Source organism: Rousettus aegyptiacus, unplaced genomic scaffold, assembly GCF_014176215.1.
Source record: "Rousettus aegyptiacus isolate mRouAeg1 unplaced genomic scaffold, mRouAeg1.p scaffold_m13_p_1, whole genome shotgun sequence".
NCBI classification, from domain to species: domain Eukaryota; kingdom Metazoa; phylum Chordata; class Mammalia; order Chiroptera; family Pteropodidae; genus Rousettus; species Rousettus aegyptiacus.
In genome coordinates, this window is record NW_023416284.1 from 39,067,587 (window position 1) to 39,089,950 (window position 22,364).

Here is a 22,364-nt window from a genome sequence, read left to right on the forward strand (position 1 = left end):
TTTATATCCTAAGTGCTCCATAACAAAGATATTACCTGTATCACTATGTATTCATGACTTATCTTCTGTACTAATATTGTTTTCTCCTTTGAACAAAATAAACGATAATATCACGACTGGCAAAAAGATCACCTAGTCCACAATACAATATTTTGTTTGCTTTAGAAATGAAATCATAGTTTTGTCTATTCAGATGTACTTTTAAAAAATATATGACTTGCATATTATAAATAATCAAAGTAATATCAATATTTCTTTACTAACTTCTCTAATTTCATTCTTTAAATAAAACAGAAAATTTAACTTATCAAGTCATCCAAAAACACAAAACTGACATTTGATTACTCACATAGTAATTATTCAGAGTAGTAACTCCCAAAATGACTGGAGAGCAGAATCACTTGGCAACTTGTAAACATATTCAGTTTCAGAGTTTCATCATTTAACTACTGATTTAGAATTTCCAAGTGTAGAGCCTAGAATATGTATTTTTTAAAATCTACCCAGCAAAAATATAATAAAAGGCAATCTTTAAAAGAAGAAACAATAAAGGCATTAAAAATAAAACAATATGCTCAACTTTACAACTGGGAAAAAAAATGCAAATGCTTAAAAGCAATGAGATTCCATTTTTTGTCCAAATTAACAAAAATTAAAGAGACCGAAAGTAGTGACAATATAGGTATAAAAAGGGACATTCTGATATGTCATTAGAAAATTAGCTATCTACATTTTGGAATAACTGAGTTATCTTTTAAAAATAAAAAATGAAAATGCCATCAATCCTACCCTACACTTATAAAAGCCCAAGGAACATAAGAATATGTGTCTCAGGATGCTTATTTCAGAAATACTTGTAATAAAAAAAATTAGAAATAACACAATGTTGATTAATAGGTACATAATTAAGTGAATTATCCTTATTACAGAAGATTAAGTAGCTATTGAAAAGACTAAGTTAGAAACTCCCTCTTCTAGCAGCAATAGAGTAGCCTATTGCAGAACAATGTTCCTATAAGAAGTAAGTAGAAAACCTGGATAAAATATAAATAATATTTGTTCAAAGGTACTGGAGAGTTACCAAGTTAGCCAAGACTAGAGAAACTAAAATTCCAGAAAGAAGGAAAGCTTATTTAGGTGAGCCTGATCTTCTATGTGTCACACTTCCCCTCAGCAAATCTGTTAAATTTTAAGCAATAAAGAGGCTGAGAATACAAACAAAATGCAGACGAAATCCAAGCAGAAAGAGGTAACTGCAGAAAGCTTCTAGCTGTCTAGTAGGGTTAGAGAGCCAAAACTTAAAAGTTAGGCTGACAAGACAGCCAAATAAGAGAAGTTAAGATTTGAAATACAAGGGAGACAGAGACAATTCTTGATGCCAGTTCATCATGGCATCCATCAATTCTTGAGCTACACAGGGCACTTTTTAAAACAAAAAGTGGCCAAAAAAATGAGTAGAGCTTTCAACAGTCTCATTGTGCTGTCAGAACAAAAAATGAAGTTCAGGAACCATTACAGAAGAGGAACTTAGCATATACTCCAATCCTCAATAGGCTTTCCTAGACAGCAACACCTTTACGAAGGAAGGTGAACTAGAGGTAAATTGAAACTTATGAAGACTCAGCTCAGGCTCTGACTGATTCAAGTGATCCTCTGTTTTCTAGCTGTCCACCGAACTACAAAGAAAATCCTCTATGATGAAAAAAATTATCATTCAGAGCCAACTGTACTTTATATGAAATGTCCAACACTCAATTCAAAATAAATAAGCATATCAAGAAACAAGATCAAAGACAAAAAGAGACAACAGAAACAGATCCAGAGATAACAAAATATTATAGTTAAAAAACATGAATGTTTTAAAAAATTTGACACATTCAAAAAAAATAGAACGAAATGGAAAATTTTACCAAAAAACTGAAATTTGTAAAAGAAAATCGAATGGAAATTCTAGAATGGAAAAATACAATAACTGGAATTCAAAAACTCGAAGATGGGTTTAATGACAGAATGGACAGAGCTAAAATAAGATTAGTGAACTACATGACTGTATTGGAAAACGTACCTACTTAAAAATGAAGAGACAAGAATAGAAAATACCAAAAACAAACAAACAATATATGAGACATATGAAAGCCTAACAATGCCAGAGGGGAGAAGGGAAAAAGTGTTGTAAAAGCAATATGTTAAAAAATAGCTGAAGATTTCCCAACTAATGAAAAATATCAAGCCACAGCAAGGACAGCAAATACAAAGAAAAGCACAATTAGACACATCATCGTCAAACTACAGAAAAGCAAAGACAAGTAATTTGTACTTCTTAATCCCTTTCACCTTTTCCACCCATCCCCTTACCGCCCAGCCCCATCTGGTGACCATCAATTTGTTCTCTGTTATCTATGAGTAAAAATAGTCATGGAGATATAAAGTGCAGCATAAGGAATATAGTCAATAATATCATAATAACTACATATAGTGTCAGATGAGTACTATACTTACCAGGTAATGACTATGTAAGGTATGCAAGTGTCCAATCTACTGATTAGTTCTACACTGGCAACTAATATAAAACTGTATGTCAAGTGTAATTGAAAAATAAATTTAAAACAAGAGTTCCTGGCTTTCTAGCCTAAGAGTATTAACCAGCTTCCATGATAAAGCTGTAGAAGATGGTGGTAGAAAACAACATATCACCAGCTAAAGTGCCAAAGATTGTAGTTCAGGGATAGGAAAGCAGTGAAAAATCTAAAGGAGAAATTCTGACAGTGAGAGAACTACAGAAGGAATATGAAACTCTGTATAAACTACCCAAATTCCTGATGATGCTAAACCACACATAAGGAGGGGAGATATGAGGAAGATGGGTAGGAATTGTAGAAAAGTAATCAAAGACCAGAAAGAAAAATAGACTAATGGGACCAAATCTGTGAGTCCGCTATTTTATTTTGTGAACTCATTAAATTCCTCAACCATGAGCAGTTTAGGCAACAAAAACTTGAAGCTTTGTGGGCTTGAATTTTCAATAGAATCAGCAGAGCCAGTAGCTGGAAAAAAAGAGGAAATACTCAGAAACAAGGAAACAACATGGAGGGTGAGCTCCATCTTGACTGAAATTCTTGATGACTGCCAAATATACTATCGCCGGGTTCCTATATTTTGTCAGATATTACTTAATATTAACCTCGAATAGATTTAATCCCAAAAGGAACCATTAAAAATAATACCAAGAGTTATATCTAGAAAGTCAATTAATATTAAAGGAAATACCCAAAAATATTTGATTAAATCAAAAGAAGGCAGAAAGGAGTGATAGAGAAACAAAAAATAAATAACACAAATAAAAAGCAAATAGCAAAATGACAGGCCTAAATATAATCATATCGATAATTACATTAAATATAAATCGACTATACACTTCAAGTTGAAGGCAGAGATTGTCACACTGAATAACAAAGTGAGAACCTACTTTATGCCATCTATAAGACATGCATTTAAATACAAAAACTCAAATAGTTTGAAAGTAAATGGGTAGAAAAATACCCATATATGAAGTGAATGGTAACACATAAAGCTGAAGTGGCTATATTAATGCAAAAAATAATGTTAAAAAATTACTGTCAAACAAAAAATTGATCAAAGAGTATTGCCAGTGATAAAGAGGAATAGTTCACAATGATTAATCAATTTAAAAAGAGGATAAAATAACCTCATGTATGTATGTACCTAATAGAGCTTTAAAATTCATGAAGCATAAACTTAAAAAATTGAAAGAAAAACAGACAAATCTACAATTATGCTTTAAAAATTCAATACTCTCTCAAGAACATGTAGATAAAAAAAAATCAGAAAGATATAGAAGATTTCTAAGACAATATAAACCACCTTAACCTAATTAATATTTATAAAATATACACTTGACAAATACAGAATATATATTTTTTTCAAGTGATAAAATAAATCTTAACACAGTATTTTCCCAGACAACAAAAGAGTTAATTAGAAATAAACAATAAAATATTTAGGCAAGCTCCAAATATCTGTATTTGAAATGACTCACTTCTAAATAATGCATGAATGAAAGAAGAAATCACAAAGAAAATTAGAAACTATTCTGACTTAACTGAAAATGAAAATAAAACACATCAAAATCTGTATAAAGCTAAAATAACGTGGAGTGGGAAATTTATAGCCAATGATGTAAATTTTCACCTTAGAACACAAGAAAAAGAAAAGTAAATTAAACCCAAAGTAGAAAAATTAGATTTCATAAAAACTTTAAACTTTTATTCTTCAAGACACATCACTAAAAAATAATAAAGCAAGCCACAGAATGAGAAAATATTTACAATACATATATTTGACAAAGGACTTGTATCTAGCGCATGTATAAAGAACTCTTTCGACGTAAGAATAAGACAACCCAATTTAAAAATGGGCAAAATATGTAAAAAGACAACTAACAAAAGGTATATGAATGGTCAGTAACATATGAAACTATGCTTCTTGTCATTAGTCACCAAGGAATGAAAAGTAAAATTAAATAGACTAAATAGATCCAAAAAAGAGCAAAGATTAAAAACAACAACAAAAACTGTGTACTACTTATAAAAGACGCACACATAAGAAAACAGAAAGCTTAAAAACTGAAGAATGGAAAAGATATACCATGCAAGTACTAACCAAAAGAAAGTCGTCAAAACATTATTAATAAAGAAAAAAGTGAATTTAGGCAAAAAGCATTAGTAGAGACAAAGAGGGATTTCATACTGATAAAAGGATCAATCCACCAGTAAGATCTAACAATCCTACAAAAGTATGCTAAAAATAGTATTGATATGTACAAAGCAAAAACTAATAGAACTAGAAGGCAAAATACAAAAATCCATAACCATGAGACTAATACATCCCTTTTGATAACTAGAAAACAAAGGTGCTCACCATCAACATTGTACTGAAGTTTTTGGCCATTACAATAAGGCAAAGAAAAGAAAATCTATGGATTAGAAGACATAAAACTGTCATTATTCACAGATGACTATGAATAATATATGTATATACACATGTAACAGTATATATAAAATCTAAAAGAATCTACACACTATTAGAATTAAGTGAAGTTAGCAAGGTATCTGGATATAAAGTCCATTATAAAAACAAACTATATTTCTATATATCAGAAAACTTAGTTTTTAAATGACACTATTTATAACAACATCAAAAAATGTTACTCAGCAATAAACCTAAGAAAAGATGTATAATTCATATACACACACAAAAAAATCTCAAAACATCACTGAAATTAGAGAACATCTAAATAAACGGACAAATATATCATTAATGGATCGGAAGACTCAATATTGTTGACACTAGTCAACTATCCCCAAGTTGATTTATATTTAATGCACCCAACTCCAATCAAAATCCTAGGCATGTTTTTGTACAGATGTGTAATTTGATAGGCTGATTATGAAATTTATATGGAAAAGCAAGGGACCAAGAATAGCAAGTCAATCATGCAGAACAACATTAGAGGACAGAAGCTCTCATACTTACTACAAAGCAAGTGATGATGTAGTATTGGCTCAACAATATATGACAGATTAATGGAATAGAAGAGGGAGTCCAGAAACAGACTTCCATGTAGCCTCCCATATTTATGACAGAGACACTGAAGTAGTCAATGTAGAAAGACAACGTAGGAAAACAGTGACCTTCAATAAAGAGTTCATTAGATAGTCATATGGAAAAAAAATTATCTTGAACTCTTTCATGTTACATATAACAGAGGTAACAAAACAATAAAGCTTCTTGGAAATAAAACAGGAACAATTTATTGAGATAGCAAAGATTTCTTAACCAGAACACATTTACCTAAAAGGAAAATTTCATAAACCGCAGCACATTAAAATTAGGAAATAATGTGGACCATTATTTGGATACTGCTTTATCTATGCAGTCTGATAATTCACTTAATTCTACTTATGTAATATTCAAAGAACTGGTTTTGCTTTTGTGAATGAGTAATATCTTGATTTATAAAGTTAAATCTATAACTCATAAGAATTTCTAATAATAGTGATTTTTAAAAGTCAGGACTTTTAATAACTATTGAAAACTAAAAGAATCACATACGATTTGAATTTAATATGTTAAGTGGCATTGTTTTCACTTATTTTTAAAAATCCAGTTTTTCTTCTAATGTTAAACCTAAATAATAATAATAGTCAGTTATCACAGGTGATTAAAAAGACCAGACGGGGGCAAAGTGCTCAGTTAAGCAGACATGAACAAAGCCAACTTAAATCGGGTAAATACCCAGAGGTGCTCTGTGGCTTGCAAAACTAAGCCATCTGCTGCAACAAAAATAATGTGAAAGATACAGAGGAATAAGCCTGCTCTTCTACTATTTATTCAAATGGTAAAAATTCCATTTGCTCAGCCAGGATCATAGCTACAATATGATAAACCTTTCTCCAAATCGGGGAAAAAACAGCTACACGTCATCTTATTTACTCAAAAAGTCTCCTGAGAGCAGCAAAACAAGGCAGAGGAGTAAAATAAAGAGAGCATTAGCTTCCAGAAGGCACAGATTTAAAAATGGCATTAACGAAAAATTATGTATAGTCCAACTCTCATTCTCTGCCCATGCCAAACTTCATTAAGACAATGCACATTTATCTTTTACTATGTGAAGGACACTGTGCATTATCTACAAAACATTTTACCTTTGCCACTAGTTGTAGTCCAATTTTGTCAGCTTCAGCCTCCAATGTTCTACTGTATGGTCTCTTAAACATATACTACGAAGAAACAGAAAAAAAGTTCCATTAAGATTATTTCTTAACAAAATGAGATTTTTAATATTAATTTCAAAGAGTTTCTAGGATAAAGTTTATACTCTCCAGTATTAACATTTAAAGAACACTGTGGTATAAAACATAAGCTGTAGGCTTTATTTCTTCAACCAAAGATTAATATTTTTTAAACAGAAATAGAAAAAAAAAAAGTCTACAAACTTCTGGAGAGTTTATAGTACCATACAGGGTACTTCTATTTTTCGAACTATAATCTCTATCCATTACATAGAAGATTCCCCCAAGAAAGCTTATCAATACTGTCTTTTATTATGGCCAAGGAACATTTTGATCTTGCAGTTTTAAAAGAAAATTGAAAAAATATGGCTGTATAATAGCCAGTGACACTACTAGAGGATTTATTTCAGTTGGAAAATTAACCATATTGCTGAACGTTCTTTCTTTGATAAATTATCTTAATTTCCTTTTTTTCTAAGTATTGATTAGTTAGGAAAATGAAATTTTCTTCTAACTTCAATAAAAAAATGCAAATAGATATTGTAACTTTAATTTTCCTGATTACTTATATTTATGTGAATGCTTTCCAGTTAAATTCTAATTTTCAGTAAGTACTAAACCTTTGCAGGAGATGGATCAATAGGCAGGACTTTTGAGAAAAGAGCCATTTAATTTATTGGGGAAGCAGTTTTTCAGAGGTGGCTAGAAATAATATAATCAATCTGATCCACAGTATGTGACCATTAGACATAACTTTCTTCCTCCTTGATCATGTCCGTTTTAGGTTGTTGAACTATATTATATACTGTCTTTGCTCTCTGTGACTTATCTACAGGTGTCCCATCAAGTCTGTTGATGGTATGTCTGATTAAAAACACTGGCTTTAAAAAGAGACAAATTTGTGTTCAAATCCAAATGCTGACACTTTTTAACTATTAACCCTGGGCTAATTGTTTAACCCATCTAAGTCTGGTAGCATCGCATGTAAAATGGAATACTAACAGTACAAACCTTCTAGAGTTGCAGAGCGAATAAAATGAGCAAACAATAATACGTCCTATTTATTGAATCCTTGCGTTGTGCCAAGCACTGTGCTAAATGCTTTAAATAAGTGGTTCTCAAAGGGATGTCACTGCATCCTCCAGGGACATTGAAAATACCTGGAGACATTTTTGATTGTCTGAGGGAGCAGGATGGATGGAGGTAGAGGACAGGAGAGTGTTACTGGCATCTAGTAGGTAGAGGCTAGATGTTTAGCGGCAGCTGGATGTTTCAAGGCTACTAAACATCCTGCAATGCACAGGACAACTCTCTACATAAAGAATTATCTAATCTAAAATCTCAACAGTGCTTACATTGAGAAATCCTGCTTCAAATGTATCATTTCACAACAATGCTTTGAGTTAGCTACTCTAATTATCCCAATTTACAAATGAAGAAACTGAGATCTATATACGTGAAGTAACCTATCTAGATTCTATAGAATTTAGGTACAAAGGAGCCTAAATTCAAACACAAGTTCATCTTATCAGAGCCTATAATCTTAACCCCTGTACATAATTAATCTACAGTGTTTATTCTAGTGCTTGACATATGGTAAACACTTAATAAATGTTAGCTACTATAATTATTACTAATTGCTCTCAAAATCCTGTCTGGTAGCACTCTATGAGGGCTACTACATTATGCCCAAATCTTTAAGATTATAAAAATAGGGGTTCCCAATGGTTAAGTGAGTGCCCCAACTTCTTTTTTCTTTCTCGTTTCTCTGACAAATAAATGTCAGCAACTCCCCCTCCTTAATGACTTCACTAACTGCATTCCTCTCTGTTCACCAATCCTAATGAGCAAGGCTTTCTAGAGAGGTATATTTTCTTTGTCATCAAAATTTTTTTTTTTGGGGGGAGGTCTTGATTTAGGGAAACAGTTCAAACATAAGTAGTTCCTATTTTATTTTCAGTCTAATATTAAAGAATTATTCTGAAGTAGTAAAACTCATCAAGTATTTTAAGAAACAACTACAAGTCATTTTTCTTATGACCAAATATTCTGATTCCATTACAGAAAAAGCTATCTATTGACAAATGAAAAAAAACTACATTAACTTTTTTGACTTTCCCAGCACATCATGACACAAATAAAATTCAAGATATGAGATCCTATAACCCAAGCAATAACCATTCCTTCTTTTTCCTTTAAAGAACCTTTATTTCAATATAAATGAACCCAAACGATGTGGTAACACTGAATAAAAGCCTTACTTATCCAATTTCGAAAGCAATTTGTCTCACAAAGAATTTTACACATTAGATTTAAACAGCAACCAGATGGCACTCTTATGGGTGCTCCACAAATCATTAAATAAACAAATAACAGATTGTTCCTAAATAACCAAACCTCCCAGGACAAGAGGAAATATTTGGAAAAAAAAAGATGTAAAATAAAATAATTAATCATAGTTAACAAAGCAGTTATCAAGATCGCAAGACCTACTTTCAGTACTGCAGTGTTTTGAACAAAAGGAAAGACTCAATAAATTTTGAAATGATTATCATTATACGTAAGTACTAAAAACAAAAGTTAACATAACACCTCATAAGACTGTCCTTTCAATATCTTTCAGGCAATGTTAGTTTAACTAGGAGTGAAGAGGTGAGGGTGGCAAAGCAGCTTCAGCCAACTCTGCACCCATAAAAGCCATCAGGTTTTAAGGTGCAAATATTTAAGGAAAGGGAGAGTCATCCAGTGAATACACCATAGTCATAACAAAAGACAAAAGTGGCAAGTCTGAAGGTAAAATGATAGAAGAAAACAGTCTGTTACCAGATTTCCTCTTTAAGACCCATAACTATACCACCCCCCCGCAAAAAAAATTATGTTAGCCAAAAGTTGCTAAGCCCTTCTAACCCATTTATCTCCATCATTTGAGAGATGTAGTATTTCTTAATTTGAATATTCATTAGTAAGAATATTCCCTAAAAATGAGAAAAGAAAAAATTAGTACCTATATTTCATAACATTTGAAAATATCTCTGGTATTTGTTGCTTTACAGTAATATTAAAATATCTTCACCACAGGCCATTACAAAATCAAGTTACTGTCTCAGACTTACCTCCTGAAATTTAGACTGTATCCACTGGCCCAGAAGTGCCAAGCTATCTCGAGGAGAAATGGCCCAAATCATTGTGAGAAAAATCAGACCTAGGAGATCCAGTAAATGAACTAGGCTGGCCTTTTCTGCCTGAGAATAATCAAAATAATGAAAATTACATTTAATAAATTGAGACAGTACATGCTTACATTTTCTAGTTCATCATGTGTAATCACACTAAATAACTACTTGTGTTTAACTAACCTTCACCAACTAAGATCGAACTTTTTTTCTCCTGTGTACTTTATCTTTTCCCAGTCTGTTTGTTTCCTCCCTTGCTTATATAGTTACATTATATATTCATTCATTCATTCAATTAACACTTACTGATTCACTTACTATCACTCAGATACAATGACGAATTCATTAATCTCTAGTTTCTTATATTAACGAGCATAATAATCTTGTGAAAAAGGTACAATTATCCCTATTTTATAAATAAAGAAACTAAGATGGAAAAGAAATAAAAAGAATCGCCCAAATTCACACAGCTATTAGTACAAGAACAAGGAATCAAAGCCAAAGTTTTAGTTTCTACCACAGTTGCTATATCGTTTTAAAAATTAAATAAATGTGTTTATTATACTTACACTTTGGGATAGAGACACAACACTACCTAACATGTGAAGCAGTTAAAGAACAATTCAGAAAATAATCAAATTCTATTTTAAATAAAAATGTTTTGGCCTTCATGACCTAATATATGAAGTATGATTTATGTAAGTTTGCAATTTTATTAAGCCTAGTATTTCTCACCAGGAATCGGGTTCTATGAATTTTTGTATGTACTTAGAGCAATAATCAAAGCAGACTTTGTTTAAAATGGTTGTTTTGAGTAATAGTAATATCTAAATATAAGTTTAATGCACTAGATTGTTCATTGTTCACCATTAAGGTAGATTATAAATGTTAATATAATGCTAGTACTAATAACATAGGAAGCACTACTTCAATGTATGAAACATGGCTGACAACTAAAGATAACCCCCTAGAATACTGCTCTTTACAATATGACCTGCCCTTATGAAGAATTCTTTGCTTCATTATGAGAACTGTGGGTTATGAAAAACAATTATGAAATTATTTTAGCATAAAAGAGTAAAACCCAAATGATGAAGTCATTCTAGAAGAGATAAATCCTTGTTATTAATTATTAAAGAACATAATTGTTATTACACAGCAGAATCTGAGTGTATTTGTGGAATAAAGAAAACAACATAAAGGACTCCATCAAATCAAAACAGAGACTCCTAAAAGAGAAAACAGTATTGATAATGTCTAAGAACTCTACCGAAGAAATTTAATAACTATTTTCTATTATTAAGGCTGCTATCTGCCTTTTATATCTCATCTAATTACTGTTCTTGCACTGAAAAGGATGACAATATGCTGAATGAGGCGTCGAATGAAGTGCCAGAAAAACAAATGTACTTAAATATTAACACCTTTTAAATGCTAAAAATGGCCAAAATTGATTAATTTTGCAGTTATCTTTCCTGAAAGATAAAATCTATTTTAACTGCTCAGATTTATTATTTTATATATTTGATTAAAGAAAACATTTTTAAAATTTTCCTGGAACTCAGAAGAAGTAATTACTATTTATGCTACTGAAAAGCACAACTTTGGCTCACATCATCTTATTAATACTCTAAGGAATAGAATTTGAGATGACTTTTAGAGAAATTAACATGACTATCATTTCAATTTAAATCAATGTTACTTGCATTTCTACATAGCATTTTACAAGCGTTTTACTATTTACCTTTATGGTTTCAATTAAAGAAAATATACCTCTAATTAAGAGCCATGCATATATTTTCTTAATTTTATTAAAGTTTAGTTGACATTCATTATATTAGTTTCAAGTGTACAACACAGTAACTCAACATTTATATACCTTACAATGTGATCACAGTAAGTCTAGTAACCATCTGTCACTGTGCAGTTATTACAATATTATTGACTATATTCTCTGTGCCATATATTGATAGACAAATGGATTTCTTTTTTAAAAGCCATGCATATTTGAATGCATAAAAATAAACAAATATGTTACTTTTATGGATGCACACCAAGTCAAACAGATGTGTATTCACAGGTACATAAATGAATCTGAATTCTATTACCTATGAGAAAGTGCTGCCAACGACCAGGCAACTGTGGTAAAAGGAAGCAGCATTGAACTTGCAAACAAAAGACTTGGGCTGAAGTCCCAATTCTGCCACTTTGTCATGTTAGTCATGTTACTGAGCCTATTTAAACATCAGCTTCCTCACATATAATGTAAGGATATTAAATACATACCTCATAAGGACAGTATTAAACTTATGAGAAAGTACCTATTAAAAAGGTCGATAAACCATAAAATGGCAAGGTATCATTATTATTACCCTGCTTTAATTATAGATGGCATATCATTCCAGACATTTTCAAAGATGCTCCAAGCTATCCTTGGAAAATGAATTTAAAAAGCAAGAAAACAGATTTACTCACTTAAATAGTAGTATCATTTTCCTATAGTTAATTTTCTGACTAAATTACAAGTATGTTAATAATTATGGAAAGTTTAAAACCTAATTTGAAATAATTAGAGGTTGAGAATAATTACTTTTTAGCAAAAGAGACAGGTGATAAAAATATTAAGAGAAACACTAATTATTCAGTATCAAGTACTAAAGACCACAAAAACTCCCCAAATTAGCCAATCATATTTTTTTCAGGTAAAAGAATAAGACCACAAAAACTCCCCAAATTAGCCAATCATATTTTTTTCAGGTAAAAGAGTAAGACAATTGCTAAAAATTTAAATTCCATCATTAAAAAAAGAAAGAAAACTGAAAGTTCATCTCTTTAAAAGATTTAACTTGCTAACTGCAAAGCAGTTCAATAGCTAAATATTTTTTTAAGTACTTACAGCATGCCCAAGTACTGCATGTGCTATTTCATGGCCCAGAAGGAAGGAAAGTTGATGAGTATCAGTCACACTATTTAAAAGCCCAGTGAAGATAAACACATGTCCATTCTGCACCATAGAGAAAATAATGTAAGCAATTAGAACTACATAAAAAAACAAGGAGGTTAAATTTAACAATAAGGTTCGAGAACATTTACTTACTGGAAGCACAAAGGCATTTATATCTGGGGACTCAACCACATGAATAACCCAATTGATCTCAGAGATCTCTGGAATATCTTTATTGCATTCAATTAAATGATAAAACACTTCTTTAGTGGACAGGTATCGGGCATCTTTCTCAGTCAGCATAAAATCTTTAAATTCTTCCATACACTGAAAGATTAAAAAAGAAAATCGGTCTTTATTTTAAAAGCGTTTTAGCTCTACAACATGTTTATACTGCTTCATAGTTATACAGCTTACATTTGAACATTTTAATTATTTAAAAATTTGCATATATTAAACAATCAAATTCTAAGATTTAAATTATTCATGCAAAGGTAATGTGGTTTCTCATAAATGGAATAAATTCTGAAAACTAAGATTTTGATTTTTTTCATATAAATTGGTCCAAGTAAAAATTTCATTCATCTCTTCAATTAGGCTCTAAACAAATACAATGTTTAAACATTATTGCTACTTCCTTAAATATTTTAGAAAACAAAACAGTGCCTAGGGAACATAAAGATTTCATATAAGAAAGTAAAATACAAAAGAAAATTACTTTCATGACCCACTGAGTAAAAAATACCCTATACTTAATAAGTTAAACTTCTAAAAAAAAAAACAAAACCATTCCATTAATTTTAAGTGCTTTAGTCACAGAGAAAGAAAATTACTGAAATTTTAGAACCATTAGGCATATTATTTTCTCTATATAATGCTGATTAAGACTAGCAACCACATAAAGACATTTTTCTAAAACTATATTCATGAGACCCTTGCAAGTGTACTAATAGGATGTTCTAAAAAATTATTTTAATTTCCATAAAATATAATTTTTTCATATAAATCAATAAGTTTGTAAGTTTCTTCCTTGAGATGTATTAAAAATAGGTGATTTTTTTTTTAGGATACGAATTCGTAATAGTCTATCAATTAACGTTCTTAAAAAGCACAAGTCACCAATATAAAATATCTGAAACAAATAAAACTATTATATTAACCCTTCTGAAATATATAAAAACAAGAAAGATTATATGTACAATAGTCACCCCTTATCCATGGGGGATATGTCCCAAGACCCCCTGTGGATGCCTGAAACCGCGGATAGTACTGAGCCCTATAAATACTGTTTTTTCCTATACATACATACTTATAGTAAAGTTTAATTTATAAATTAGGCACAGTAAGAGATTAATAACAATAATAAAACAAATATAACAAAATATCATGTTAGTAACACAAGTTATGTAAATGCAGTTTCTCAAAATATTTCATGTACCATACTCATCCTTCTTGTGATGTGAGATTGTAAAAATGCATACGTGATGAGATGAAGTACTCTTAGAAAGGCATGCAATTTAAAACTTATGAATTTTCCGTTTAATATTTTTGACCACAGTTGACCGTAGGTAACTGAAATCATGGAAAGTGAACCTACTGATAAGGGGGAACTACTGTAATTATGGTATTTTATAATAGCCCTAGAAGAACATGTGTTTGAATTTTCATATAGATCAGATATTGCATTTGTAGGTTAAAAAATAAGAAAAAAAAGAAGCATCTTAGTGATGTGAATGGTATATGTACTAATTTAACACCAGGCCTGTCTCAATCCTTCCAGAACACTTTCTTCAAACTTGCCTCTGCCGAGATTATATCCTAAGAAACATCTCAAATCTCTGCATAAATCTCCTAGAAACGTCTGATCTTAAGAACAATCTTTTTAGTGACAAAGCACTGTTCTTTTTTTAACTTTCCATTGACAAATTTGGAAGCTCAAGTGGAATAAAAAGATATAAAGATCTAACCATGCCAAAGCTGTCAAGTGAGGCTATGAGATTTCAGCAAACGTCGACTGAGCACATACTAGGTATGTGCTATACACTGGAGATAGAAAGATCTATCCTCAAGGAGCTCACTGGTGGTGTAAAATGTTTAACTGCCTGAGTTACACACTCCAAGGAGTTAAGGCTTCTGAATTACAACTTTACTTTGCATTCAAAAAATATAATTGCCAAAATTGATGTTACAAAAAAAAAAAACTATCTTATTCTATTTTACTTTCAAGTTATAAAAATTCAGACTACAGATCTATTTATTCAAAAAATATATACTAAGGAACTACTTTGTGCACTGTACTTTAGATTAAATTAACAAAACCTGACAGGGTCTCTGACCCCATGGAACTTAGTCTAACAAGGGAGATAGATCAACAAGTAAATAATTGTTGTTACCCTTGTAATAGGTGCTTTGAAGGAAAAATACAGTACGCAAAGAGAAAATAAAAGTAAACTAACCCCAATATAGCTAAGCACTGGGAACAACTGCAAAGACGCTGATCCAAAATTCAGTCAATATATAAAGGATACCTGCCCTGAGCCTAATACAGATATCCTGCCTAGGCTGGTTTGGATAATCAAGAAAGGCTTTCATGAAAAAGTGACATTTAAGTTGACATGGAGGAAAGCAATGTAGGTACTAGAAATACTAAGTATGAAAGGTCTGAGACCTTTGGGGAAAAATTACTAACTTCCTATCAAAGACTAAAACTTTTTTAAAAAGGTATGCCTTTCATAGTAAAGAAATCTCCCTGCTTTAAGTATTTATTAAGCAATCTGATTAAAAACAATTCACACTACTTACTGCTTCATATTCCAGTTCCGATAAAAGACTGAAATGTTCTTTCCCCAGTAACAGTAGCTTGCTCCTTCCTGTGATTGGACTCACTTCCAGGTGGGTAAAATAAAACACCATGATGAGCAATCCCAAACTACTCAAACCGAAGAATAACTTCCACTTATTCTTCTTTATATTTTCTTTAAATAGCTCTTTTTTGTTGGGAGGAAGTGCATGCCACCATTTCCTTATTCCCCTAGAGCAAAAAAAATTCAAAGTTCTGATAACAGGATCAGTACGTATCACCAAAAGTCAATTCTTATGCTTGAATTTTATGTCATCAAATACTTTTTTATGACATATCTCTCTGTATGGATTTTTTTCAATTTATAAAATTCTTAGATAAATGATAAAAAAGGAATCAACTATATAGAGCTACAGTTAAAAAGTCTAACATTCATATGAATTTTCTTCAGTTATTTTAAAGGTAAGCATTAAATGAGGAGCTATTTTACTACAACTACCACTGGTTAACATTTACTGACTGTTTACCACATGGAAAGTACTCTTTTAATCGTTATACATATGTCATCTCATTGAATCTTCACAATAATCTTGTCATAGAAAACAGGACACAGAGAAGTTAAGCAACTTGTCCAAGGTCAAGAGGTACTTAAGGATAACCAGGCAATGTGATGCCCGAGTCTGAGCACTTAACCACTTAAGAAGGGATGAATTACCCAAATAAACATTTGAGAGTTTATGATACAATAAATCTATACCTTTAACCAACTTTCTCCCTACTGCTCGTCAGACTTCCAGCACCATCTGCCAGTGCTTCAGCAAGGTACAAGGCAACCTACCTCATGACTGATTTTAGAAATATTTTTCAGGGGCAGAAACCCCATCCCCTCCAAAACATGACAAAGGAGAGGTAATAAGAAGAGCATAGGCAAAGAAAATAAGAAAATGAGGACTTTACAAATAGCATTGCAAGAGCTACCAGACAACCCTCTCTGCTGCTTACTAGGGTCCAGAGACATTTTGAGAACAAGTGATGTTTTCAAGACTAGAACAGAAATTTTTCCTTGTGAGTTTATCTATGAAATCACAACAAAAATTTTAAATATAAACATTCTCTTGATGAAATTTTATAAAATAACTTCATCTTAATTTTGCTGTCACACTTAAAATGCCTCTAAAATGTTTCAACCCAAAAAGATTAAACCTAGGAAGTATATTTATTTCCAATTTAAACTTTATATGACTTGTTACTATTCATTTAAAATGTATTAAAACATACTTTTTTAAAAAATTAGGTGACTGACAATAACAATAAAAACATTAAAAATAAATAATTTAAAAGGATGAAAAGGAGCTGCTGGTCCTAGAACCCGCGCTGATTTGACACAGATTCTCTCATCCACCAAACTCTACTCTTCGTCTCCTGAACAATTAATTTCTCAACTAGGCTTTGACTTTCAGACTTCCTGTTCATCTCTGCATTGTCTACTTTTAGCAAGAACTCTGCTAAGTCTGTTTAGCCAGAATCCCCCATCCTCCATACCTGATCACCAATAAGGTTCCTCAGCCTTCACCAGGCCCCAGGTGATACCTGATCAGCCTCATCCTCCTTTAACAAGAATCCTGTTTGGTCTGTTTAGGCAACATCCCCCCCTTACTCCCAATGTTCCCCTAATTTTCCATCCACCAACCCCTACCCTGCTCCTTGGCTATAAATTCCTACTTGCCTATGTTGTACTCAGTACTGATTCTGGTTCTACACTGAAAAATATTAATTATTATAAAGGACTACCAGGAGCAACTAGGTTTGTTGAAAATAGAAAAGAAAAATAAATATTAATGATTTAAGAGTTAACTTGGCTAGGAGTCAGCTCTCATTTTTAAACAAGCAAAGTCCTTCAATTTCATGATCTGTTGCCTCAAATTCCATATTTAGTTAAGAAATGTTTGTGAATACTGTTCTTATATATGAGTTATAATCCACATTTCTGATTCTTTTGTCATCACACATACAAGGTCGATCTTTTAAAAAGTGTCTATGTAAGACACATAATTTTTTAAAGACTGTATTTCTATAAGTTAACATGCAGTAAATTATTTCAAGATTATCAAATCATACATAACAAAACTGGGTAAATTAACTGTTTAGAAACTTAATTTTGAGCTAAATACAGGACAGAAATCTAACAAATTTTCTTTCAGAGTATAGTTTTACAAATATCTTTTAATACAAAAGTACATTTAAAAAAAAAATTTTTACCTGCCTATAATGATTGCAAGTAGTTTTTGCACTGGTTTAAGAATTATCAACAAGAGAGGAACCGGAGCAGCTTGAAACCGTGGAGACGTGTGCAAAGTCCTAATGTTTCTTATGGGAAAATAGTTTTGAGGACGCAATAGTGAAAGAGTAGGAATTACTGCAATTTCTTTTAACAGTTGCTGTCTTGTAAAACAGTCATTCCATGCAGTACATTTTCGGGTAATCATCCAAATTTCCTTACTTCTGATACTCAAGAGGCATCCTGTTCTTTTGTTATTAAAAGTTCTACAGAAATGAAAGTTTCCAGGCAGAGAAGTCAACCTAGCACACTGATTTACTCCCAGGACCCGATGCTTATTTACTACATGGTTAATTTGAACTTGATGATAGTCCAGTGAGGTTGTAGCTGTGTTACATTTTCTCCAGTTGGTCAATAAATTAAATCGGAAGAAAATACAGTTTCTAGTAGCAGACTGCAATCCATAGATGAAGCTCATCTTACTTTTGCTTGATTATCTGGAACACAAAAATTAAACTATAAATATCTCTGGAAAATATTTACCAACTTAGGAATATAACACTTATGAAATAGGTATGTCGATTAGTCTTACTTTAACACATCTCACACTAAATTACCTTGGATTTCTATTCACCACCCCATACAGTAATACCTTTGAGCAATACAAACCAAAGATATTTTACTCACTTTTTTCTTACTCTTCAACATGTACTTTATAAATTTGTTTTTTTTGTTGTTTCATTTTTTATTTTTATTTGGAGGAGGTCTATTTCTATTTTAACAGCTAAAATATTTGGAGAATAAGAAATGGATTACATACAAATAGCAGTAAATTTTTATCAATTGGCGTTAACAGGGGAAAGAAGCATGTAATGAAATAATAAAACCTAACTTATAAGATGTATTTTTTAAAATATGAATTTATTCCTTTCAGGTATAACCCTGGCACTTCTGATTTGGATCAAGATGTACTCCATGAGACCAGACTTATCTTCCCACTTAGAAAAACTAAAGAAACAGACAAAATAAGCAAAACAATGGTTTCAACACACTGAACATTAGGCAATGAAGGACAATGAAGGATTGTGATTCTGAGAGATGGAAAACAAATAAGGTGAGCCATACAATATGCAGAGAGGGAAAACCTAGGTGCATCCCAACAGTCCCCCTAAACTGAAGAGGTGAAGCTAGCAGTTCAAGCAGGCCACAGCAGTTGTAGCTCACAGAGCAGAGTACAAGAGCTGCAGAGATGCACAGAGAACGAACTCCAGGCATCTGCTGAGAAGCTCCCTCTTGTACCCAGCTGAGTCCTGATCAGGGTATACATGTGAGAAAAGTCCCTGGAGTTGGGCAAGAACCACCTAAAAGAATAAGAGGAACAATATAACATGTGGGGCTCGCACAGAGTAGAGTGCCTGTTCCATCCTTTGAAGTGGAAAACCTTATAATTACGGGGCACTAGATAAAGTACTCAGACGGGTTTTCCCTCAATATTACAGAAAAATTGGTCCTAGACTAAAGGCTGCTCTGACTCTACCTAACAAAGATTAAAAGCAACAACACTCAAAAAGATCAAACTGTTTCTAAGTAACTTAACAACATACCAGGAAAAAAAAGCTCAAGAATAGTTACGAGAATACAAAAATATCCAGCACTTAACAAGGTACAATTTATAATTTAAAAATTACCAGGCATGCAAGAAGTAGGATATGTGATCCATAAATGGGAGAAACCTCAATCAATAGAAACTAACTCCTTTATAATACAGATGACAGCATTAGTAGATTTGGATATTAAAGCACTTATTATAACTATATTCCAATTGTTTAAGAAGTTAAAGGACATTTTTAGCATGTTATGCAGGGACAGAATTTTTTTAAAGGCCTACACTGAACTTCTAGACAAGAAAATTCTGTTAGATGAAAAATACAATGGATGAGACTAACAGCAAATTAGACATTGTAGAAATAAAGACTTGTAAATTTGACCTACCTATAGAAACCAACCCAAATGAAATGCAGAGAAAAAATAGACTGAAAAATATGCATGGAGTATCAGTGAGGTGTGGGATAACCTTAAGGGGCCTAATAAATGTGTAACTGAGACCCAGAAAAGGGGGTAAGGCTGAGAGACCAAAAAAAAATACTTGAAAAAATGGCAAAATTTTTCAAATCTGATGAAAACTGTAAACTCACAAGAACTTTAACAAACCACACACACAATAAATACAAAAGAAACAACTCCAAGGTATACCATAATCAAATTTCTTAAAATCAATGAAAGGTTAAAATCTTAAATTTGACATCTTAGATGAAATGGATACATTCCTTGTAAAATACAAACTATTAAAGCTCACTCAAGAAGAATTAGATAACCTAAAGAGTCCTATATCTATTTTTTAAATTGATTGTTTTTTTTTTTTACTCATATAGCTTCACTAGGGAATTTTACCAAACAGTTAAAGAAAAATCAATAATTCTATACATAGAAAATTGAAAAGTTTGCAACTCACTATGTAAGACCAGTATTATCCTGATACCAAAGCCAGAAAAAAACATTACTAGAAGACTCTAGAGTAAGATCCTTCACGAAAATTGATACAATTCATAACAATATTTTAGAAAAATCTAATTCAACCATACCTAAAAAGGACAATACATTATGACCTATGAGGTTTGTCTCAGGAATGTAACACTGATTAAACATAAACGAATCAATGTAATTCACCCTAATCAAAGACTTTAAAAAAAAACACTACATGATCAGCTCAATAAACACAGAAAAAGTGTTTGATAAAATCCAACATCCATCCCTAATAAAAACTCAGTAAACTAGGACACCTGCATAAAACCTTTAGCCAACATGTTTATTAAAGACTATACTTTCCTCCTAAGATCAGGACCCAGGCAAGTTGTCCACTCTCACCACATCTACTCGACATTGTACTGGAAATCCTAGTCAGTGCAAAGGGCGGAAGAGGAGATGGGAAGGAGAGGGGGAGAAGAGGGGAAGAAGGAGAGATAGAAAGAAATAGCATCCAGGCAAGAAATAAGGAAGTAAAATGGTCTTTATTTCTATATAACATGATAATCTATACAGAAAACCTAAAAGAATCTACAAATTAAAATGTGTGTGTGTATATATATATATATATATATATATATACTATATTAAAATGAATTTAGTAAGGTGGCAGAATACAAGAGCAATATACAAAAACGATTTTATTTCTGTATACTAGCAAGTGAGAGGTCAGACCCTACTGTCCCCCAAGAGTACACATGCTGTGATTCCAACCTATAATATAAACTGTAGACGATGCAAACTAATTTACAATTACAGAGAGATAAGTGATTGCCTAAGGACAGAGAGGTAAAGAGGGACAAGGGGAGGGAATACAAAGTTTTGGGGGTAATGAATATGTTCAGTATCTTGACTGATGGTTTCACAGGTTTACAGGTTAAGTCAGAACTTATACTATGCGGTATAAATATGCAGAATTTATTGTATATCAGTTATACACCAATTATTTTTGAAAAGATACCGAAAAGAGACAGCAAGAAAAGGTAAGATCCTAGATTGAAAAAAAAATGCGCTTTAGAAGACAACTGGGACAACTAGGGGAATTTGAATATGGCTTTACTTCTAGGTTATTTTAGGTACATATTGCTTATTTTCTTAGGTGACAATATTATAGTTATATAGGTGATTTTCTTATACCTGAAATACTTGCTGAAGTGTCTCTTCATGATAAATAAAACTTACTTTTAATTGTATAGCAAAGGTACAAATGTACACACAAAGAAGACAAAGTCGATATAGTAAAATATGACTAATCATTATATCTAAGTAATGATTATGTGTTCATTTTTTTCAATTTTTCTATTTCAAAATCTTCATAAGTTGAATATGTAAATCTAACTCGATATAAGCTAATATTATATTACCTAGAAAGATGCTTCAGAACACCAGTTTTGATAAATAGTATTATCTATATATCAAACTTAGTTTGAAAATAACTCGAAATTTTTTATATAGTTTATACATTCTGCCTGCACATTATGAACGTATAATGTGAGTAAAGGGCATGCTAAGTTAACATTAACTCCACTTTGACCATTTTTGAATTGCTACCAATTTTAAATCAGTAGAGTCCAGGATGATATATAATAGTTTGGCATTATTAATAATATACTTTCCAGGTTTCTTTTCAAAACAAGCTGAAAAGAAGTAAAATAATTTAAGCCTGGAAATCATTTCAATATTAGTACTAAGTAGCTAGTAAGGTTCTTCATTGGCTAGGAGGCATGTGAGTTACGGATGCAGCATAAAATTCAGTATCCGTCCTCTTGGAGGT

General features: G+C 31.7%; 1 protein-coding gene across 5 annotated transcripts in view; it reads right to left on the minus strand.

The window, feature by feature from the left end:
• The window catches only part of OMA1 (OMA1 zinc metallopeptidase), a 55,587-nt gene that overhangs the window by 27,223 nt on the left and 6,000 nt on the right, over positions 1-22,364 (minus strand). For all 5 annotated transcript variants that reach the window (XM_016159882.2, XM_016159884.2, XM_036228480.1 and 2 more), the window contains exons 2-7: positions 17,989-18,504; positions 15,732-15,960; positions 13,083-13,256; positions 12,882-12,989; positions 9,926-10,054; positions 6,726-6,800 (exon numbers count right to left, since the gene is read on the minus strand). In XM_016159882.2, coding sequence (XP_016015368.2) covers positions 6,726-6,800; positions 9,926-10,054; positions 12,882-12,989; positions 13,083-13,256; positions 15,732-15,960; positions 17,989-18,485 — 1,212 coding nt within the window. In that variant the 5' untranslated portion in view covers positions 18,486-18,504. The remainder of the gene's footprint in view (positions 1-6,725; positions 6,801-9,925; positions 10,055-12,881; positions 12,990-13,082; positions 13,257-15,731; positions 15,961-17,988; positions 18,505-22,364) is intronic.